Consider the following 24,892-nt stretch of genomic DNA (forward strand, 5'->3'; position numbering starts at 1 on the left):
ACCAATAATATCGCTGTGAACGACAGGGATGAATGGATACGAAATTACGACACAAATAAAGTAGCACCGCTGATGACAGCCATAACAAGATTTGTGATATTTTATCACTTAAAATTAATGGTCATCAAGATCTAACGACAGAGAACCTTACCGCCGTATTCACAAACGATGCTTGTTTAAGTGAAGCAGCAAATCGAACGCACAGCGTTGAATAGAGCTCTATGATTAGTACGTGTGTCACTCTGTGCGTCCACACGCACTGTGAGACCTCATAGTAATGTTTGTAAATACGGGCGTTAGTACCTACCTAATGGTAGCACTTTTCGTCACTTCTTTTAATCTGTGACGGATATTGTTTGCCCTGACCCCTTCACAATACTGAGTAATGTTTAACTTTCGCACTTTCTTGCTATTTGGCAGAGTCCATTTGTTTTCCCAAAAGTTTGGGGTCTTCTTCGATTACACAAACCCGTATGCAGGTGTTGATTTGTGCCCTTTAACGTTCAGTAGAGTGAAAATCTTTATTTAGTTTTGTACGAAACGGTAAATTTCGGATTTTGACCCAAAATTGAAAAAAAGGAGATAACGTTCTAGAACAGTTATGGTTGATATGATTTCTAAAATACAGCAATTAAACTGCCTACTAAGAAAAAAATTGGCTTGGATGAAGGTTTTTTCTTATATGCCACAGAAATACTCTATTTCTTGCTTGCTTTAAAATCTCAGCTGATTTTTTTTTCTAATTTTCGCTTACACTTTATTGTTTCTACAAAAAGGTCAAGTTAATTATCAACCCCCAAACTTAACACTATCAAACAGTATTTATGGACACAACTAACACGTATGACACATGTCCGTCTGTAACAAAAGCAGCTCAAATAAGGGGCCGCTGTACAAATAGTGTCCATTTCACCACTCTACGGTGGAGTGCAGTTTTCGCTGCCATATTTACACTAAACATTACTGACCTAGCACACTGGGGTATCGTTGACAAGTGGCTGCAGTGTTGATCGGAACACGAAATTAAATCAGTGAAGTGGCGGACTCAGAGATTTGTTTTGGCTTGCTTACAAATTATTAACCACTGGTTTTCTATCTGTATAAAGACTGATTGCGCTGGTTGGCACAACGGGGGACGAAGTTTAAGAGTAGGCGCACACCGTTGATTTTTAGTTGGCCGATAGTTGTGCCCGATTTTAATTTGTATGAAGAATCGGCCTAATCGAATCGGCGTAGTGTGCGCACTCCCATACATGCCCATACTGATCAACTGCCCGACTAAACTATCGGCCGACGAAAAATCCACGGTGTGCGCCTACTCTAAAGCGAGTGAAGCTGCGGATAAAAGCTAGTCATCTACAAAACCTTTTAATGGGTACATACATTATTTTTTGGGAACAAACCATTGTGTATTGATTATTTGAGTCTATAAACGCAGAAATCAAAATCAATGTGACTTAAAAGATGCAATTGAAGGGAATATTCCTTCAAGCAAACTGAAGTGGCAATGGGCTGGTCCCATTTCATTGAGCTGATTCAGCCGGTAACCAATGAGGTGAATGTGAGTTAGCGCACCTACATGTTTGTGAGGAGGGCTCTGCGATGTAGAGACAGAAACAGTTGCGTTGGTTGAAGATGTATAGCCAAGTATATCGAGAGAGGTTTATTTTCTACAATGTGATATACTTACCAGACTACGAGATACTTACCTAGTCTGATTATGAAAATCTTCCGAAACATTCAGTTATTTTAACGACATCTTCGACACCCGGTTATCAAAGATCAATTTTATTGACAGAATGAGAGATAGTCATGGATCTACCTTCTTGTACTTCTATAATCAGTACCATATTGAATGCACTAGTAAGACACAACTAGTTTTTAACCCCATTTTTTTACAAATTCTCTAAGTCTGTCTCTAATTGTGTCTGTCTTGTTGGTTGTCCTAATTAAATAAATAAATAAATAAAGTCCTAATTAACTGGGAAAGTAAAACTTGAATCTTTAAGTCCTACTCTGTAAACCTACTTGATAATATGTAAATAAGTATGTTTATAAACTAACAGGCACAGTATGTATTAGTTACACGAAAAAACACCGCACGAAACAAAGTAACCCATCTAATTGAACATAATAGCACCCCAAAATGTAATCTCAACCGCTACCGTTTTTGCGAAAACATCTTGAGGCGCACAATAGCTTAATACGAAAGATGGCGTAAAGCGGCGTCTACACCGTTTTAATTGTGAACGACTAATCCGCAGCCGGCGTCTGTGGGGCAGAAAATTCGCTTCAAGTAGTGTATTGTGGCGGAATCGTGTCTTGTCGGTCGTGAAGCAGCTGTTGGAAAAAACCAGTGAGAGTCTAGCCTTACTTATTGATTCAGATTTTGGGACCGGGCGAATCGGAAGTTTTGCTGTATTTGGATATTGGTTGTTTGGCGTGTATTCAAAAGTAAGGATGTTATGAGAAATATTTAGTTCTAGAAAAATCCACGGGATTTTACTATCGGGATCAGTAATTGTTATTTGTTTTGTTAATGATATTAACCGTTGTTAAATTTGTATGTACCTAAATATAACTTACCCAAAAAGAGAGATGTCGCAGTTACAACCACTTGTAGCTTAGATTCGGGCTTTAATTTTATATTAGGGGATGCCGTTAAATTATTTAAGACTTCAAATCGTTAATTTTCGTCGATTAGAGCTCTTTTTGCTATGTAATCACTACCTGACTGACAATAGGATGTCCATCAGTAGGTGCCCAATGGATTTTGGATATCTACCTATTTAGGTACCTACTATAAACTGTTTTTTTTTAACATTTGAAATAAGATTCGAAATCTCTTGATGAGAATTGACAGCACACGTGGACTGTACCTAAATCGGTTCCTAATTCAATACCTTGAGGTACTGGCCAAAAATATAAATAAGAATAATTCAAAGTCGGTTTGCTGTTACTTTCATTTATTTCTGGCAAACTTTAGTACGGGGTTCCTAATTCAAAACCTAGCGATAGAGCCCGTGACGATTGAGTTGGTTCGCTGTTTACCGACTATCTGACGTTCACCAGGCTGGAATCACGCTTATTGACCTTCATTTGTCTCAGTTCCCGAACTTTCGCACGGGGTTCCTAATTCAAAACCTAGCGATAGAGTCGGTTTTTTGTTACGAGTATGTTGTTTACCGACTATCTGACGTTCACCAGGCTAGTCAGAATCACGCTTATTAACCTTCATTTGTCTCAGTTCCCGAACTTTCGCACGGGTTGTCCGACAAATAAATACAAGTAGACAGGTACGCTACAAAGGCCTCCACGGTTCGCTTGCTGCGCACCGGAGGACATATGCTCAGTAATTTATATACAGTTATTGATCAAACGATGTCCTTTGGCACGCATCGGGGCGTGTGCCAATCTGGGGCCCTTCTCTATTAAGAGGGAGATAAAATCTTGCCCGTAAGTGGCGATATGTATAGTACCATAGTTCAATTATACGAACGCCATACCGTTTGGGCACCGTTGTGGTTGCGGTATCAGCTCCAGTGCTATTTGGGTTTCACTGATTCCGGGTTATGCTTGATTTGAAAGGTCTCTAACAATTGAACTGACTGTGTTTCATGTTTCTACTGCCATTGTTAATTAAATCTCATTACGTAGACGTAGATCTCATTTGACTGAATAAATAAATAGATATACTTAGTCAAAATAAGACAGTGACCTAGGACTAGGAAGATAAGTTTCAAGGCAGAAAATAAACTGCGGTTTCAGTAACTTCAATAATAAAGAAATCAACAACAAATTATTTTTTAATTAATGTTGAATTTATTCATAAATTATGCAATATTTCGAATTTAAATTGAAATTAACTGTCGGAACAAATGCGCCTATTTTATGATGTTCCAAATACAAAATTAATAGTCGCGAGGAGCTGATACTATCTTTGAAAAATTATGGGTCATCCACAAATCGGCATGTCGTAGACGGAATGACTCGGGTCGAAAAAACAAATAGAATCACCCTATCTGGGGTTCCATCTACCTGGTGCTATGACGGAAGTTCATGCTGACACGTTATGGGGTTTTAATATTCAATTGAAACAAAAGGACTCGAATGCTACCTAATTCGTGCAGCTAAAAAAAACGAAAATCATTAGAAAATGTACAGGATCACACAGGATGGATCAGACTAAACACAAAAAAATACATTCAGTAGAATATAGAACCTCGACGTTTTTTGAAGGCGATCAAAAAGAAGGTAAATAGCAATGTTATTGTAAATACTGGCAGCAAACTGAATAAAACCCGCGTCATCTTTATGAATAAAAAACCAAACGCCCTGTCACGTTCCAATTTCAAAATTATACATCAAGCCGTATCAGAAGTCAGGTGTTGTCAAAATTCTACGCATACCGCGCGGCGACCGTCGTTATTTCAATTACCCACGCCCTTCGTCAAAGACAAAAGACCCTAACACGAAAAAGAGGCCAAAAAACAAACGCTCATCAGCCGAATTAAAAAAAAAACAGTCGCCCTTATCTATGATTGGATCGCGGTCGTGTAAATGCTTCTTCAAGTGTATTGTGTTACAAAGCGCCGGCTCGGTTTCAGTGGCTTTTTTGAAAACAGAGTTATTGGCCTGCATTTTTTGAATGTCCACTTTTAATTAGATTAGGAGTGATTTATTTCCATTTGTGAATAATGCTTCCTATTTCGGTGCCGTTTTAAACAAAATGACAATAAAGAAATGCACATTGTTTTTCTTTTATGTGACCAGTATTTTCAAAAAAAGAAAATACCTATTACAAATTAATTTTATGTAATCGAACCTAATAAAGTTACCTTTTTAAAAGTTTTCTAGCAAAGATGAATAAGACATGAGAGCAAATAAAATTTCCATTCAATTATTATAATTTCAACACTATCATTAAACGTATAAATACAATCATCCATGAATTATTCTTTAACGAGGGCGCACTAATGGTCTTCTGCAGTGATAAAAAGTAAAAGGTCATCTTATTATAAACAAACAGCGACGATTGAAAAAACTTAGAATGTCCAAGCAATGTATAAGATGTTTGATACTAAAGGCAATGGATAATTTCTTGGACACTTCTAAAAACTTGCTCAGGCCCGTGCTAGACCCAATCATTGACAGGCTCGGGCCATATCTGGAACCTGGTTATGGTAATACAGACTTGACACTGTTGCAGCAACATTCGGCACTGTTGAAATGTTGACAGATCGCTCGCATTCAGAGAGATGGTGGGTGGTCTAGTTAAAAAGGTTTAATTACTCTAAATCAAGTAAAAGTATTACTAAGATTTTAACGAGCTGTAAAATTCACTCGTTTTAGTCGTATATCAAGTCGAGTTAGGCAAGATAAAAGTCATTAATGAATTTTAAACTTTTTGTCCGAGGAATAAACAAAACTAGTACGTCTAAAAGGCAGCTTATAAAAACACAACCGACTTTAATCCAGCCTTTGAGAATGATAAAATGAATTACACGCTACCTTAACCGAAGAAGATACCAAAGGAAACAACGGCATCCGAACGTCAGAATATTTTGATGTATCAAAGGCGAAAAAACTGCGTAACAAATACCCATTGAAAGCTACTAAACGCCATGGATGATGGGTGCTCAAAGTAAATAGCCATAATAGCCGTGGCCGTACAATGCCCCCCCGCGGGCCGGCGACAGGGGTCCTACCCACGAACCTCTTTTGCTACACGTTAATTATAATATCACCCACATTATAAACTTTTTGTCGGCAAAAAATATACCCCCGATTGCTACTTTTTAGGTTTGACATCAAAACTTATTGTTGTCTCGTAGACACGTTATTAATAGTTCCAATATGCTACAGAAAAGGGACACGTCACAAACATAAAAAGCGTTTTGAAATCGGTGGAATGAAATGTTTTGATTAGGTTAAATTAGTGTTTTGGTTGATATTGTTATGTTATTATAATTGATATCTGATGTAATCTCAAACTTTAGAAAATTCTCATAAGCAGCGGACGTTTGTTTGTAATAAATAGGTAAGTAAAGCTGCAAAAATGTATAAACAATAACACTACTCATCTAAGAAATTTTACATTTAAGAATTTGACAAAATTAATAAACTAGATCACAATATTGGAAATAATAATGACAATAGAATGAACTTCACCGATCCCAAAGCTGACAAAAAAGGCGGTACTCACGAATCCGTGTTTGTCGCTGATATTGTTGGTCAGCTTCAACTTGTGGAAGGAGACGACCTTCTGCATCCACTGCTCCCCCGTGGAGGGCGAGTCGGGGTGGATGTACATCCTCTTCGGCATCTCAGGGTCGGCCTTCCCGGCGACCATCCACCGACTCCGGGAACAGAAAGCACACATATAGTCCTGCTTTTTGGGAGATCATCGATATCCTTGCGATTCAATGTACTTTGTGCTTGAATTCTGAGGCACAGTTAAATTTGGCGATTTACACACAGAAGCCACAGATTTATTGATCTGTGATCTTGGTTTGGACTTTAAGACAACAAGAAGTAAGGAAGATTGTGTCACCATCAAGAGCAGCTTCTGTGTGTAGTGCGCTTTGTTGTCTTCTGGTTTCTAATAGTGCCTCAGAATGGATATTGTTATTTATCAATGGTGAATCGTCAAAAGTTATCGATAATGCTTTTTGATAGTACAATTCAAATATCCAGTTTCTACGCTGGGTTCCAAATCAGCAATAAATCTCAAGCTCTATCGTCGCTACATTCTAGTAAAATATTGAAGTCTTTATTAATGTAAACAGATATTTCTAGTAAATATTTAATTAATCGAAGGTTATCGTTAATTAACAAGGCCATGGGCAAGACAGGTGCTTGCACGTGTTGCGATATCATCAATTGTCATTAGACTTCGGACCAATTAATTAAAGAGCAGTAATAGGTGTATCTACAAAAACCTGCATGCATCAGAGTGGGGGTATCGAAATGCTCATGCTGTAAGTCAATGGCGTACAAGCTGTTTATTAAAAAACTACATTAAAATGCACATATAATGAACGAAAAGAGATCTGCGTTAAAGAATAGTGATACCACGTCAAATTGTAGCGAATCCAGTTACAGAATTGCATGTACTACCAGATACGTCTGAATTTCCAACGAGCTCCTTTGGGGCGCCCCACTAGTTAGCAAAACAATGACCGACCGCGAAAGTGAAATGGTACCTACAGAGAAGATGCTCCGAGCACCCGCACGAAATAATTGGGCTCGGATACCACGCAGATCCCCAGTCGAACATGAATATGTAAACAATACGCATGCTTCTTGCCTCTTATATCTTTCATTGTCACGAATTACATTAAAATAAGATTAACCAAGACCGTACGTCACTATCCCGTCATCTCTACATGTCTTATTTTAATTTAATTCCTTTATTTCTTTATTTATACCTGTTGTGGAATTTGTATCTGCAATCGTCGGCAGCTACGATGTCCATTAGCAAAATGTACTTTGCTTTTTTATCAAGACCAGAAACGCGAACTTTGTAGGCAGGAAACATACGTCTGCAAGCAACACGAGAGAAAAACATGGGTTGGGACTCGTTCTTTGCGACAACGATTTGACATCACGTCGATTGTAAGACATGTTGTTGGACTAGTTTCACTTTTTACATCCATTTACTCCCGAGAAGCGTTCCTTTTAGCTTGTGATCTTGTACCGCGTTAATTAGTTTGTTTTTGTTAAGTCGAGCACAGATATCCGAGTAAACCACTGAGTTTGGAATGGCCCGGTGGGAGATGTGACGCGAGCTGCTGTATTTGGGGCATTCGTTTGTATCGCGTCTAATCAGCGGCGCAGCAACACAGTGAGGTGTCAAGGTATTCGCACCCAACAAAAAGGTCATGTTTCCGACGGAGAAGACCAAAAACGGTGCGGTACGCTGCCATTGTCAAGTTCCGCAGCGCGCCGTGACACAATGCGGCGGTACACGAAAACCTACACGACTCCGACTGGACGAGACGAGAACGAACCGAGTTTACATACGATTTATTGGCGACTAAATCACCCAAGAGAGATTTGTAATAATTAATTACCATATTAACAGCGCTAGGCGGGCGAGTCTTTGTCGGCGCGTATATCGGTTTACTGCTGACTCACAGTCGCATTTTCGGCCGGAATGTTCGGGTCGTATTAATTAACGAATATTAAATCGAAGTTTATCGGCCACATCTCGATGTTGCCAAACCTGCGTGTCGGCGGTTTTGATATTCGTCGATCGGGCGGACGTAAAGCGGACAGACGAATCTTATCGATGCTTGTCATCGGGAATTAAACAATGTACACGATCAAATAAGATGATTATCGTAGATGCGCCCCCGATGGTCGTAGAATCCGAGCCGATGTTGTTTTTTAGACGAGCGTAGTTAGTGGAGATTACCGAAGTACACATATCGCGGCCGTATTTCTCACCTCCGGGTGTTGCGTCGCCGGCTTTTTACGTTAGCGGCATTTAAGACAAAGATATTTTAATGATATTACCCATTGGATGTGAGTTGAATCCTTAATCGTCCGATGATTCCAGTCGGTGTTCGCTTCTCGTAAAGTCGTTGACCTTAAATTAAGCGTGGTTCTTACAAATTGTTTAGGCGCAATTAAGAGACGCATCGAAATGGTTGTGATGGGAAGTAGTGCATGCGTGGGTTGAATCACAAGCTAAAGAATACAAGCGTGTAACGGTACGGTGATGGTGCGTCTCCAATCGACATGATGTGTTCAGCTGACAATTTGGTTTGTGCCAAATCGCCAGTTTGGTTATGAGGTGGAATGATGAGCGTCCCAGCAGGCATAAGGATCGGATGCAGTCAATTGTTTCGAAACACTCCGTCTCTTTCCGATTTCGTTTTTCCCCGGATGATGGAACGAGAAGGAATGCTTGCGAAATCCATGCCGAGTGCATCGAGATCGAATGGCGATTGTCTACCTGTTGTGGAACTTATATCGGTAGTCGTCGGCTGCGACGATGTCAAGTAGAAGGATGTATTTCGCCTTCGCGTCCAAACCAGAGACGCGAAACTTCATTTGTGGGAACATTTGTCTGTAAATCGGAATGGACTTGTTTTACCGCTTTGAATCTTACTTCTTTATCATGATTTTATACAAAATGGTATGGTTTAAGCAATTACTAACATTAAATATATTACAAAAGTCGCTCGTTACCGCATGTGTGTGACCAATAGCCCTACTGATTGCACGTATATTCTCCGTAAGAACTTATCGGCAGTTGCATCTAAATCTTAGTGGACATAGCTATGTAGGTGAATTTAACGAAGAAATATTTTCCTATATCCTTTTAGCAAAACCTTGTAGTGAACGTGATCTGAGTGTGAACGATGTAGAAGTATTGCGTGACAAGACCTAAACAAGTACATACTAATTTTCTCTCCATCTTATTCTTGCATAAAGTACTACTCACACTATTTTGTTAAGCCTAAACAAAAAAGATCTTTCTGTCTCTGTCACTGACACTAAAGCTAATGATCTATAGTTCGATTATGGTCTAAACGCATATTTATTTTAAGATGAATTTTATGTGATAGCATTAGAATCTATCAGAAACTATCTCTTCTAATCAAATGGCGATTAAGTGACGAAACGGTTAGTGACATTTTAGATCTAAATATTCCGAAGCGTGGGCGATTATGCTCAAGAGTGAAGATGATTCGGATTCTGTTATGTTGTTCATATGTTAAATATGCTATCTGGGACATTTATCTTTCCGATGGGACAAAAATGGAATCAATGATAGAGATTTATTTCGTTCTGGCTACTGTTCTCTCTAAATTGTTGACACCAAAGTCTTGTTCTACAGATTTTACTTTCCAAACGCTGAATTTTAATGTGTCGCCAAGTAAGATGGTATCAATTGATTTGATTTTAAGTATACAAGTTTTGCTGGCCAGTTACAGCGAAACGAGTTTCACTTGCAAACAATTCGCAGACTTCAATTTTCGAAATTGACCTGAGAATGTTTGCGTTGCAGCGTTGCGTCTAGCAAAGATGACATACTCGTACTTTTTGCTTATCCGCTGGCATATGCTTGAGTCATTTCATTAGATAAGTACTAGTGATCGTGAGTCCAAACATGGAGTGATTTGTGGCCGGCCTGATGTATGTGGTGTCGTCGCTGTGACGGGCATACCTAATACCGGGAGTTGGCATTCTAAGCGCGGCCCGCGCTAATTTATTGAAGAAACACTTGTTTACTTGCAAGAGGTTATCTTTGATCTCAAGTAAATGTGCTTTTTTGCTTCGTTTAATTGTGCGAATGTAGAATGAGGTTACATGTTTTGATTTGATAGTATCTTTGTTTACTACAGGTAAAGTTAGGTGGCACGTGTATGTAGAAGCTTAACAGTAATAGTACTCTTCATAGTTAATGCTGATCATCTTGCTTGACCCTTTAGGTAAACCTTGTTAACAAACATCGATAGCTTAACTCCTGTGCAGTCACGTAATGCTCCAGGGGCTACGTAGTCTACAGTGAATACATCAAGGGAATAAATTCATAAGTACCTACTGCCTCCTTCAAGATAGCATTACAATGCCCCCCACTAAGTAATAGGTATAGTTATAAAATTAGACACACTAACGTAGTATACTATTCGACATGTCACAGGAATTATGCTACACCTTTTAAATTTCCACATGCGCGTGAGCAGCTCGCAAAAAATACCGGGCTACTTTTCAATTGCATTTGTATAAAATATGACTGGACACCATTCTAAGCTAATATTAAGGATGCAAATATTGTCTGTATTAATAAGCAGGGTAAGAGCAGAATCGTGCGCAGCTGTATGAGTAATGGCCACGTCGTGAAAGTTTATAAATAAAATAGTAGAAATGGTTACAATGTAGTAGATTTACTGGTATATGGTAATGTTTTGTATGAGGTGTATTTGTGTTCTATAATAATTTGTAGAATTGAACAAGGATTTTCAAGTTATAGGTGTCTAAACTTATATATTTACAACAAAAAAATATTATTTGGACTCATCTGGTCCTACTTAATAAAAAATGAAAACTCGATTCAGACTTGAGCATAGTTTCATGATTTGTTTTCATTTCAATGTTTATAATAGACATAACTTGTATCTATTCTTGAGGATAGATTCATAAATGTTGTTTCACAAAGTAATCTTGCAAGAAGAATATCGCAAATTAAAATAAGCAGTATAGAAGACCCTCTCTACACGACTCTACATAACCTATAATATTAATCTTCATATTGATTTACTCTCGTCTGTGTATTATTATTAATTTTACAACACCTATAAAAAACGTTACTAAGTAGTCATTTTCACGGTGCCATTAATGGCCGCCGTAACACTGATTTATTTATATTTGTCGACATTAAGGCTTCACTTTTATGATTCTAATTTAATAACGCTCCGATCGGTCCGCGTTTTCCCACTCGCGGCGTTTTTGAAAGAAGGGTAATGATTTTACCACCTTATAACGTTATTGGGACCATAAATTATGTGCCACAATACATATTTATATGTTTGAGTATCGTATTGACTTTGATAAATATTAACCTTTGTACACGTGTTTTGAAGATAATACAGGGTGTCCTAAAAACAATGGATAACCCTGTAACCATCGATAGGCCTCGCCATGGTCTCCCTAACGTCCAAATTTGACCCCAGTAAAAATATCACCGTTTTCAAGATTTTTAAGTTTTTGTGCATTTTTAGAAAATTGCCACCTGCGATTACTTTTTCTCATGCCATTTCTACAAATGAGGATACTTTTCAATCTAGTTTTTTTCCTTATCACAAGGGATAGTTGGGCTATCAAAAGAAAAGATTAAAGTTCAACAAACTAGTTTAAAAGTATAAAAATTTTTAAGAAATTGCAGAGAAGAAGGAAAAATTAATTCATTGTCTTGCACTTTTGATCAGCCATCGTGTAAAAAAAATGTAGGAAGACCATCGTGCCCATTACCTTAAAAATTTCCTTGGTTAATTGAAATTCTGAAAAGGTATCACAAGCTTATGTATTCTGTATTATTTTTATCTTATGGCTACTTGAATAGCAACTACTATGAAAACTGCAAAAATGTGTTTTTCTCGTAATAGTTAAACTAGGACTCCATAGTGGCATTAAATACAAATGGATAATTTTCAGCGTAGGAATTTTAATAAAGCAGCATTTTATCATCATCATCATCATCATTTCAGCCATAGGACGTCCACTGCTGGACATAGGCCTGTACCCCAATGATTTTCATAATGACCGCTTGGTAGCGGCCTGCATCCAGCACCTTCCTGCTTATCTTTATGATGTCGTCGGTCCACTTTGTAGGTGGACGTCCTACGATGCGCTTACCGGTACGTAGCCTCCACTTGAACCCTGTGCCCCATTGGCCGTCCGTTCTGCGTTTTTGTGATTACTTAATTTTTGTTTTAAACCTTATAAATGTGCCTATAGACAGATACTCGTGATGATACACGGCTCGGAAAAGTGGATTTTTTGCACAGCATGCTATGGAAGGGGCTATGCTCGGGTTTCTTTACGAAACCGTATCAGAAATTAGGAGACCTGTAAACGAACTAAAGTCGCTGACATAGCCCGACGGATCAGCAAGCTGAAGTGGCAAAGGGCAAGGCACAGTAGTTCGCAGAACTGAGGCAGCAGGGTTCAAGTGGAGGCTACGTACCGGAGAGCGCATCGTAGGACGTCCTACAAAGATCTACAAAGTGGATCGACGACCTCATAAAGATAAACAGGAAGGTGCTGTTTGCAGGCCGCTACCAAGCGGTTATTATGAAAATCATTAGGGTAACGTCCTATGGCTGAAATGATGATGATGATGATGATAAAATGTTGCTTTATTAAAATTCCTACGCTAAAAATTATCCATTTGTATTTAATGCCACTATGCAGTCCTAGTTTAACTATTACGAGAAAAACTCATTTTTGCAGTTTTCATACCAGTTGCTATTCAAGTAGCCATAAGATAAAAATAACACAGAATACATAGGCTTGTGATACCTTTTTTGAATTTCAATTAACCAAGGAAGTTTTTAAGGTAATGGGCACGATGGTCTTCCTACATTTTTTTTACACGATGGCTGATCAAAAGTGCAAGACAATGAATTAATTTTTCCTTCTTTTCTGCAATATCTTAAAATTTTCATACTTTCAAACTAGTTTGTTGAACTTTGATCTTTTCTTTCGATAGCCCAACTATCCCTTGTGATAAAGAAAAAAACTAGATTGAAAAGTATCCTCATTTGTAGAAGGTGGCAATTTTCTAAAAATGCACAAAAACTTAAAAATCTTGAAAACGGTGATATCTTTACTGGGGTCAAAAATGGACGTTAGGGAGATCATGGCGAGGCCTATCGATGGTTACAGGGTTATCCATTGTTTTTGGGACACCCTGTATACGTTACATTTTTTAAAAATTATGTTATTAAAGTTGGAAGGCGCTGGATGCAGGCCGCTACCAACCGGGCAATATGGAAATTTTTGGAGGAGGTCTATGTTCAGCAGTGGACGTCCTGTGGCTGAAATGATGATGATGATGATAATGATGATAAAGTTGTAGCTCTGGTGTCGGACTGTATGAGATATGAGCGATAGTTTTTAATACAGAACGTTTCGTTTAGTGAGATTTCGTCTGCTATAGATGAGGCCTCACAGAATTAATGTACTGCGTAGTAAAAATATCACGCATACACTCAATACCAGCCTGTGGTAGCACAGTATTGCATTGAAAACCGCACTGTGTCGCCAATCTGTAATCCTATACAGCGAGCCGCCACCAGAATTGCTTAACCCCTGACACAGTATCAAGCTCCTCTTTGTCTGTCTTCGTATCGAAGCTCAGGCAGGGCAGAGAAGGTCTACTTTATCTGGACGCTGCACGCATCGCCCGGAATAACTTGAACCGCGTTTGTAAACAACTGTCATGTTAAATGTAGGTCTATGGATATTGGTGGTGGTTATTTAATTAATAATGTGTATAATAAGACTTGACTGTCAATCAGGAGTTGTGAGACTCCGTTCACACTGAACAATCCCAGTACATTATCATAGTAATGTGCCATTATGGCGAACAACTAACCGTTTGTCAGCTTAATTAATTAGTGAATGATAAATCGTCGGTTAAACTGACGTTGGTATGTCGCGATTTGCGAAGTTTTTTTTAGTTTAAGGGCTGCTCATCGGTCCCAAACAATAATGTGTAACATAAATCATTAAAACCTGGCTGGTTTAGAGTGGGCATGAAGTGAAGTGACGTCAAGCAAATAAGGTGCATATGCTATGGTCATACGGTTCAGTGGTTATTGAGGCAAGGTGCACAAATTAATGAGCAGGTAAGCTTTGCCTTAATTTGGTTTTAATGCGACTTTATATAAAACTGCTCAGAAAACGTATCGATTAATAGTTACCTATGCACGATATCTTTACAAAGATACAGGTGAGATAAACAAATAACTTCTCAAAGGAAAAATAGAAAAAAAAATCTCAGGTCACCTTTGTCGCTGAAAGTTTTTTTCTTGAATTTTCCAGGAAAATTCTTTAACGAGAAAGTCTAAGAGATAGAAAGTTTTTCTGAAGTAGTAAGCTGTTTTACTGAACTGGTTTGGATTTTTTAAACAAGTGCCTCACGCCATTAGGTACTTGTGCATCAAAATTAAGTGTCAGAATCTAGTTTTTTTACTAAAAATTGGCTCATAAAAATCCTGGTCTACTTTCTAACTTCGTTCGGGGGAGGGTCGTTGGAAATTCGCTATTAAGAGTGCGGGGAGGGGAGGGGGAGGTATCCGTTGGAAGGGGGAAGTGCATCTGCTCACACTGACGCATTCTTGCGGCTTCGAGGCGGGCCGGTTGCACTAATTCCGGTTAAAAAATAACACGCGTTGACAGCTTTAACTATTGTTTACTTCGTATTAAGCATAATTTTTTCGGGGCTGGTTGCACTGACTTTGGTTTAATGTAAATTTTTGAACGTGACATGAACGAGTTTGTTTTGTTTTTTTTTTGCCTTTCATTAAACATTACATACAACTGTCAATTAAGAAAGTACATTTTTATTAAAAGCCCGTACGACATTAGCGATGCAAAATGACACCTGTCTCTACATTCGGCGTAATTTCTTAACTTAATACACACATACATTTGTTATGTAAATGAAACATTAATATTAACCCGAATTGGCATTACTGATAAGGGAAATATAAAAGGCCATAATGTCCAGCCTACCTTTCTGCAATTATACCATTTTCAACCTTGATCTTGTTCTTAGAAATGAAAGTCCTTTGATGTGAATAGGATTTTTGAATATGCAATACTGATAAGTTGATTTCTCCATCTACCGGTCGATAAATTAAAGAATTTGGGATAAAAGATGGAAATAAAGTATGGGTTTTATTAAGTGTCATAGTTCGTATGTGTAACAGGTGTGCCAATGTCAATTATTTTTTAATGTAAATGGCAATTATGGCTTCGGAATTAACATCCAAACGACTTATTATTGTTCTATAACTACTTATTGATTTTCCAAATGACTTTATTTTGTTGAATTTATGGCAGTTATTTGACCACGATCGCACCTGATGTTAAGTGGGATGCTATGCTGGGTCTAGGATGAAATCAACTAACTTAAATTAAAATTTAAATCAGGATTAACGATTAACCCTCGCTGTACGAGGTGGGGTGTGACACACCCCAGTACTTTAAAAATCGCCATAATTTTAAAAATTTGCAAGTGCTGAATTTGAAATTCTCAGTAGCTGGAATTATGGCGCTGCTGCTTCGATCAGCGTTGCAAAATCAGTCCAGCGGTGACTACCAACTGAGTTCATGCCTTTAAAGTGCGTGTGGGTGTCACACACCCCACCTGGTACGGGACGTTGTTAAAAAAGTTAAAAAATAATCTAACAGTTTTGGTATAATTTATATATTTTTAGCTTTGTTAATAGAATAAAACTCAATACAAATAATATTTTTCGTGATTTTCACGGAATCTGAAATTTTCAAGCACTTTTAGTCAAATGAGATGACTTTTAGTGCGAATCTGGAAGTTTAGTACTGGAGATCCGATGATGTATGTGAACATACACTTATGGGCTACAATTTATACTTGGTGATACAATTTATGGGCTACTGAAATGGAATAGCATATTTTATCTATACTTATAATAAATCTGTAGAGAGGTCAATTCTGTACATGAAATATATTTTCAAAATAACTATCAGGGGGTGATTAGTGGTCGATACTGATGCCAAAAATGCAATCAGTAAAATTTTTGTCTGTCTGTCTGTCTGTCTGTCTGTCTGTCTGTCTGTCTGTCTGTATGTTCCTTATAGAAACAAAAACTACTTGACGGATTTTAACGAAACTTGGTACAATTATTCTTCGTACTCCTGGGCAGGTTATAGGATACTTAGGAATTCCCACGGGCACGGGAATTAGCGGGAAAATCCTTTTGTATGAAAAATCTAAACTGCTTAAGTTAGACGCTTGAAATTTGGCATGCAGGTACCTTAGTAAACTTAAAGCTTAGTTACAACAGGATATTGCAAAATTCCCACGGGAACGGGAGTTAGCGGGGAAATCCTTTTGTATGAAAAATCTAAACCGCTTAAGTTAGACGCTTGAAATTTGGCATGCAGGTACCTTAGTAAACTCAAAGCTTAGTTACAACAGGATATTGCAAAATTCCCACGGGAACGGGAGTTAGCGGGAAAAAACATTTGTATGAAGAAATCTAAACCGCGTAAGATAGATGAAGGGGGTAAAACGGGATCCACGCGTACGAAGTCGCGGGCGGCCGCTAGTAAATAAATAAAATTGTTACGCTCCCATTTTATGCATTGAGCATACTCATTTTCTTTCATCAGAATTGTAGTAAATTGAAATCCGATAATCAAAATAAATTTATACCCTTCCAGTTTTTAATTTACTTTTAAATTATAAGTAAATATCTTGTACTTTGTTAAATAAAACGGCATATCATAATTAAAGGCACTAATTAAAAATTATACATAAGAAACTGATTCCTAAATTACAAGAACAACGGAAATTGTGTCTTTTTGTTATTTTATGATAAAAATGTTATAATACATATTTTCAGCTCAGAGCTTTTCTTACACCTAATTAGAATACGTAAATAATCAATATTATATATTAAATTCCACCTAAAAAAAATTTCAATGAAAATTTTATCACTTTGTATATTGGGGTATATCATACCCCACCTGGTACGGGACGTAACTTTTAGTCACCTCGTACACGGAGGGTTAAATCAGGATTAGTGTAGAACAACCGGCCCGAGCACTGCAGCGAGCGTTACCCCGATGCGCCGCGCCACTGAAAAATGACGGCTAATCACGGTAATACGCACTGACAGTGGGTTAACTTTGACACGTTAACGCGTTTAGGCGGTGCGATTTTTTTGAGTATGGATTTGCAGATTAGTTTTTGGTAATTATTTATTTTTACCCAATGTTTGCTCAGGGTTGTATTTTTGTATAAAATTGTATGGGTCAATGTTTTAGTGAGTGCTTGTGCTTGACCAAGGCTTCAGTAATCTTTCACTACCCATTAAAAAAGTCAGTCCTCATTCAAAAAGCAAAAGGACACAGACTTAACTTCTATTCAAGCTACAGCCTCTTACTCAACTGCATTACCTCAAACAGCACAAAATTAACGACTGTTTACTTTACAATTGTTTAAGCGTTATTACCGCTAACCACGGGTTGACCTGAGTTGATGAGCCGGCCATGCTGCAACTCTACATCTTGCAAGTTAAAACGCATCTTAAACTTAAGTAAATAAAGTTGATTTTCCCTTGGCTGTGTCACTTGCAAATATTGCTTCAATAATATGACAAGCCAAAGCATATAATTATGAAAGGCTTAAGTTTGACTATTTTCAGTAAAATTGACCGGCGAAGCAGTTTCACTAAATCTATTGGAAAACTTATTTGTTTATAAAACAGCTTGGAAAATGCAATCTCTATGATAAAGAGAAATTAATATTATTATAAAATATGTATACTTTCACACTAGATGTAAGTGAAATCATATGTACTTAAATCAGTAAAATATTACCCTCATTTCACTAGAAGTTATAATTTGCATAATTTTATCGGTGATAGGAGCTAAATTTAGAAATAATAATTAAAATTATCACCAAAATTTTGTTATAAATATCTAAACAGATGTAAATTTAATAACAAAGAGTGTAAGCTCACCTAAATTAAAATACCAAAGATACATTTTGTGTTTCATTGAAATGACAGTAAAAATCATGATGTGTGGACAAAATTAGACTCTACATTTAAAGCGTAAGGATTCATTTTCATTTGAAGGTTCATGTGTGGGCCGAAGATATAAAAGTTATGGAAGTGACCGCGTGGGACGCGATTAAGATTTACTTTAATTATGCCCCTGTCATTGGTCTTGCATTTTGTTGTTACCTACTTAGTCAACGGTCAAGAATTTTACAGGAACTTAGCCCTAAAAGTCTTGTTCAATTCGTGACCAAGTTTCTTGGCACTTCTTCTCAATACTGGCTCACATTATTGTTTATCAATTAAGCATTGGTGCGGTAAGTAAAAATTATACTAGGTTTTTAAAGCTTTTAAAAATTAAAATTAGTGAACCAATATGAAATCTTGTGTTTATTGACTATGGGCCAAATGTGACATAACATCTTAGTCAATACTAAATTGGGGCGGTTCTGTTTATCTCTAGGTAGGTATACTAAATTGAATAAAGTGGGTATTAACTACCTTTGTCACCACGATGTCTCTTCCAGTTATCCCTAATTCCCTGGCCATCATGTGGGGTACATCCAGAGGCCTAATATACAGCCACGATCGACTATAAAGATAACGGAATTCCGCTACCGAACACATCTAGCTAATTAATAAAAAATAATTAAGGAATTTCAACGGAAAAATAAAATATGTCGCGTGCGGCGACACGGTTGACTTTCTAACTTTACGTTGTTGAAAATTTAAATCAGACTGTGGTTATTCTTCTCTTTTCTCTTCTTATAAGTATACTTAGAATGTCACAACAACTGAGATCACAAGTTCACAACCCTATCTTTTTTTTTTCTCCTAAAGGCTGTAAGTAAACTATTCACAAGTTTCACTACCCTATTAAAAACTTCGAACTCCTCCTATGTTCTTCTAATTAATTTCGTAGCGGGTTCCCCGGGACAAACTTGACCTTCACTGGTTGGGTTTTTATTGGCGGTCAAGCTGTAGATCCTGGATACACAGGAGTTGCAGTGGTGGGAAAGAGAGGTGGGAATAGTCCCAACCCTATTAAAATACATTAAAAACAAATATCTTCATTCAAATGCGACAAAAAATTGGCGTTTGTGTCATGGCATCTTTAGTACCTTCTTCTTACAGTGTTTTGGGCCCTACCAGCTCACCCTAAAAGTTTTGAGGAAATAGTAAAGAATTCATTAATAGAAAAGCACCTGTGATAACAAACTACTTAGTTACTTATGATACTTGTAATGTAACATCACTTCTAAGCATACTCAAGCAGCTATTTATAGCAAAGATTGTACGAATATAATCAATCATACATCGTTAATATTTTATGCGCACAAAAACAAATGGCATACCAAAACTATGCTCATGCTTCGTATTTGTAATAGATACATTTTATGGACTCCTTAAAATAATTCTTTTCCACGACTCAATTGTGCTGATAGTATCGTATTCAGTTTCAAGTCGCCACTTAAATTTTATCGCCATTATAAAATATTTGTTCGTAAACTCGATACAAAGAACACCTCTTGGAGACATGCGATTTGGTTATTGACAAAGTTTTGCATATAAAACCGTTTTTGTTTCCATTACTTTAATCTAAGTACTTTAGTATAGATGTAGGTAGAAAATAGTACAAAATATACTCGTAATACTTTGACATGGACATTGCTTAAAAAATTCAAGTTTAGCTTAAAGACAAACTTTAATAAACAGTTGAAAGGAACGCTCTCTCACACTATAAAACTGCAAATGTAAGTATGTAACGCTTAGGAACTTTAAAATGGGACGCAATTTATACATCTAGAAATTATAATATCTTAGTCATCATCAGGTCATTTTAATATTCACTGCAGGAGCAGTGTCTTTTCTAATTTACCTGAGGCATATTATCGAGGATTTGACCTACAGTCCTCATGTTGGCTAGACGGGTTGTTGGAGAAGCCTGATGTTAAGCCTGATGAGAGGTAAATAAGTGGTTAATATTATTCATGATAATTCAAGCTTAATCATGTATTTCCTCCGTCATTTTCTGCAGTTTGGCACCTCACGCTGTAACGTTGCCGTTTGCTGTTTTTCACAAATTGATATTTCTTCTCGATATTCTGATTTTGGATACCACTAGCGACATCTATTGGCGTGATTTAGAATTAATTTGCAATAGATGGCGCTTTTTGCTCAGTTAATTGAAATATATTTTGATGAAACATTTCCTAGTGTTTTTATATTGATTATTCTATTTTTTAAATAGAATATTTTCAGTGTTCTGGAAATTGTTTTCATCATGGTTTTTATTAGTGTTTGCTTTTTATCTAAGCGGCGAAACGAAACGTCTTGCGATGTCAATGACTCGCGGCTGTCAGTTGAGCTGTCAAATCACTTTGGAATTTTGGTCGATCTTGCGCAACCGCAATTTTATTATTTTCGGGAATGTAATTGTATTTCAAATCGGGTGATGCAAAATGCATCCACGATAATTTCTTGATGAATAAATAAAAATAACACACATGAGGTAAGTTCCCGTCGGAGAATTTATTTATTTTTTCGTGATTGATATTTTTCGTATTCCAGTACGTGGTATTTCATGTGATCGTTTCTTTCAGAAATTCCCTAAATCCTATTCGGATGAGGGTATTGGGTTGCTGAAGACTGCGAGTGAAGTTCGAATTAGCGAGCGGTCTTCGTAAGTATTTATTTCCCATTGCTGGTTTTTTTCATAACCTAATGCCACGTTCCACATGTGATGCTGACACTCGTATTTTTCGTTTCAGATGCGGGATTTTATAATTTAAACATAATATTTTGATGATATTTCATATATTTTAATTTCTCTTCATTTCGTATGAATTGTTTCTCCTTTCTAAACTGCTGATCTCTTCGCATTTCCTCCTTGTCATCAAACCTCTGTCTCTGCAAGAGTTTGAACGCTTACCTGTCGAGGAGATGCAAGAGCTTCATCTGGCACTGCGCGCTTGAGGCCGTGGAGGACGCTGCTTGTAACCTAAAAGTGTGCGAGACCCGTTCGACCCCGGAAGAAGAGAGGAACGTTCAGGGTAACGGCTTATAACCGCATGGCTTCCAAGGTACCCACTTTTCCATCCTTCAAGTAGGAGTCTTTCCGACCTGACATCGCGCAGTTATCTTAACTAGTAGAGTCTTAATATTTAGGCTGAGTTTTAAGAAATTTGTAGTGGCAATAATATTCACCAAACCGAACCTAATTAACGACCCTGAACCCCTTGAGATTGGCACTATCTATTACAGTAGTTATAATATCGTAATTGTCAACTGTATTCAAGCTTACGAGACAAAATAAATTGTGTCAATTGAGAGGGAGCTGTTTTATTTACATTTCTAATTACAACACAAGGAACGGTAACTTATATAAATTTCTGCAAGCCGGACAACCTCTTTTTCACGTGCAGACAATTCACCATCTTCTCAGTCTGCACCGGTGGCGGTTCAATTCCAGTCACCAAGCCGCCAGGAAAAAAACCTTTCTTGCAACGCCATTCATAATTTTACCGAAGTCAGCCCTATGGCTTCGGCGCAGTACCGATCACTGACGTATGTCAACAAAATGGTGATTGACTCTTGAGACAAGCTAAATTACACCATATTGTTAATGACATTGAGCATACATTTTTTTAAATACCTTCGCGAAGTAAACCTTCTGTACGTAGTACTTATTATTATTCTGTGGTAGCATCTTGACATCAATAACTACTTTAAGGCTCAAAATCCTACCATCACCAAACATAGTCTTATGTCAATAAACAAATGAACAAACTTGTGTCATAAATCAAGAGCCATAAATGACTTTAAGTTACGATTGATAAGTAACGACGCCCGCGCATTGGAGACAAAGGCATATTGTCCCAAAAAAGTTTAAAACAAGCCGCTTTGATTCCGACTTGAGTCGGTGTTGTTTTAGTGGGAATCTATTTCCAATGTGCGGGGTGTTCCGGGAAAAAATCGGCGAACAGTCAGGCGATTTTTTTCTTTTTGTATGTAAAGCGTTCCAAAAAATCTAAAGACAGTAACATATCAACTTCAATCGATTTTAAACCTAAAGTATGAAACATACAATTTGTAGGGTAAATGAGTCACTTTGTGGAAGTTTGCAAGCTAGAAAAAAAACTTTTTTTTTGCATTTTTTAAATAATTTTATTGCAGATTAAGGGTTTATCTTGAAATTCTTTTGAATCTCAAGCATAGTCTCATACTCATGAAGTTCAATTTCAGTGTTTTGTCTAATGCACAATGGAGCATAGTTAAACTTGATTTTAATCAACTTTTGAGAGTTTATTTACTTCAAAACAAAAAAAAAACTTAATGATCACAACAAAGTCAACAGCTATCAAACGGTCAACTTTAACAAAATGGAAACAAACTCAGCACTGTCTCTAGCAAGTCGGGTAAAAAAAGCTATAAATAACTATTAACAAAAGCGGTGTCATCTCATTTGCGTTATCGGGACCGTGGCCCGTCGGTAGCGGGCTAATCGGTTAGCGGGAGGCGTGGAGTAGACATTGTAAGATCATTTTTTTTACAAAGATACTTAAGAATAAAACAAATTAAACATCATCTTACTTAATAAAGTGCTTTTAAATGCTTCACTAAAACTAAAAAAGAAACAACTGTGTTACAGTTAATACGATCCTAAATTGCTTGGCAAAATAATGATGTTAGTGTGTAATCTTTTACTGTAAAACATTCAAAAACTGCTTACTAATATAATTACTCAAAAGTAAATGTTCACTGAAATTACTTGCGCATGTGAAAATGCATTCAATACAATTACTCAGTGTGTTTAAAAAATATGGCGTTTTATTTTTTTATATAAAATTTATTTGTTACTGTAAAGCTCTGCAAAATTAGGTAATCACAGTTTTCATTTATAAAACAGCGATTGCCATTAAAAAAATGTCTATACAAGCGACTCTACGCGACTTCAGAAGCAGAGCTGAAGTATCGGCTCTCACGCGGCGCCAAGACCTCGGGGTGGCCGGGTGTATACTCGTGAAAGATATCTTTTATATTCGTTATTTGTGTTAGATATTTAATATTATGTTAAATAAATATACATAGTTAAATTTATTTTGGTTTCTACTACGAAACTACAAAGGTTTGGTAATAAACGCTTAATATCTCAGCAATTAGTTACTACTTTCAAAAGTCAGTTGGTAGGTACTTAACTTATGTTAGACCTCAACAGTTTTTATGTTTACTGTTCTGTTATTTATTTATTTATAAAAAAATACACATCAACTTAATCTACATAAGTCACAATAAAAGTGTGAGTCTACATCAAACGTCGTTACAAGCGAGCGCGTTAAAAAAATATATGAAGATTTTAGTTCTTGAAAGTTTCCGCTAGGGGCGCTGTACAATCCATCATATATTTTGTCACTTTTTTACGCAGTTGACATCGAATGCGTTTGACGTAAACTCACACTACGCCCCCAGGTTATTTATAAATTGTTGCTGAAAAATAGCACCTAATAAAACTACGTAAGATACGTTAAAAAGCCTGCACCCGTCAGTTTTAAAGCGTCACATTTCAAGATCGACGGTAGTCAAGTTAGAATGTCAACGATAAATTTCGCGAACCGCAAGCTTGAGCCGCAAAAACTGTTCCATTTCAAACTACCTACACCTGCCGATCCTTGCGGTTATCTCAAAACACCGGCCAAGCAAGAACCAACCGTATCCCAGTGTGTTAAGATCTATACGTGAGAACTGCCCCTTGAAGGTTAACAGACCTGTTTAAATTCTCCAAAAAACAACAATTAATTCCTCATCATGATGTGTGATACATGTCGCATATAAAGGGGCAGTATTGTGTATGTAGAGTCAACAAAAACTGTAAAAAAGCTATAGGCCTAGCCCTTAATTCAGCCAGTGCCTGAGGTACGGGAACGGCACGGGAGGGGTGAGGGTGATCTATAACTAGTAAACTGAACCATAGTGGTAAAAAATACCAACGGAATTGAGAACCTCCTCCTTTTTGAACTCGGTTAGTAAAAATAAGATATTTTTAATAATTGTGATACTAAAACAATTAGGTCAATTCAAAATCATCAAGAATTTCACTTGCAGTCTTTGAGAACTTTCCTAGTTCATGTTGTTTTGTCTCTGCTAACCGTACTAGCAACTTTGTAAACGTAAACACCATTTGTATTGCACTGATCGATTTGTCAGCTGTCATTGCACCCTTGGCATAAGACAGAACGCATGTCTGATGTGCGAGACTGAAGTATGTGCGAGAAAAACTGTAGCTACCTAGCTACAGAATCCAGATCAGATCAGAATTTTTCAAAGGCACTCCATCCTACAATATGATAGTGTAAATAATACCTTCTATCGAAGACGAAGACTTATCAATAGTAAAAGACAATGCCGGAAATTGGCGTCTTTTTTTTTTCGCGCGGCCATCGACCAAACCTTGTTTTTTGATTACAAAATAGTATAATAAACCAAACTTACTACGACATGTATACCTCTAAACTCAGTCTGAACTGAGTTACGAGCATTAGAAGTTTGATGATTTTCATACTAGATTTGCTTTTTGCGCGCAAGTTTTGTAAGAAATTGCAACA

At 37.2% G+C, this 24,892-nt stretch overlaps 1 protein-coding gene across 1 annotated transcript in view; it reads right to left on the minus strand.

Moving 5' to 3' along the window:
- LOC135082182 (optomotor-blind protein-like) overlaps positions 1–24,892 on the minus strand; it is a 128,528-nt gene that overhangs the window by 64,847 nt on the left and 38,789 nt on the right. Inside the window, exons 2-3 of the mRNA XM_063976952.1 lie at positions 8,963–9,076; positions 6,206–6,359 (exon numbers count right to left, since the gene is read on the minus strand). Of these exons, the coding sequence (XP_063833022.1) occupies positions 6,206–6,359; positions 8,963–9,076 (268 nt within the window). The remainder of the gene's footprint in view (positions 1–6,205; positions 6,360–8,962; positions 9,077–24,892) is intronic.

This window comes from Ostrinia nubilalis, chromosome 21, assembly GCF_963855985.1.
Source record: "Ostrinia nubilalis chromosome 21, ilOstNubi1.1, whole genome shotgun sequence".
Lineage (NCBI taxonomy): Eukaryota > Metazoa > Arthropoda > Insecta > Lepidoptera > Crambidae > Ostrinia > Ostrinia nubilalis.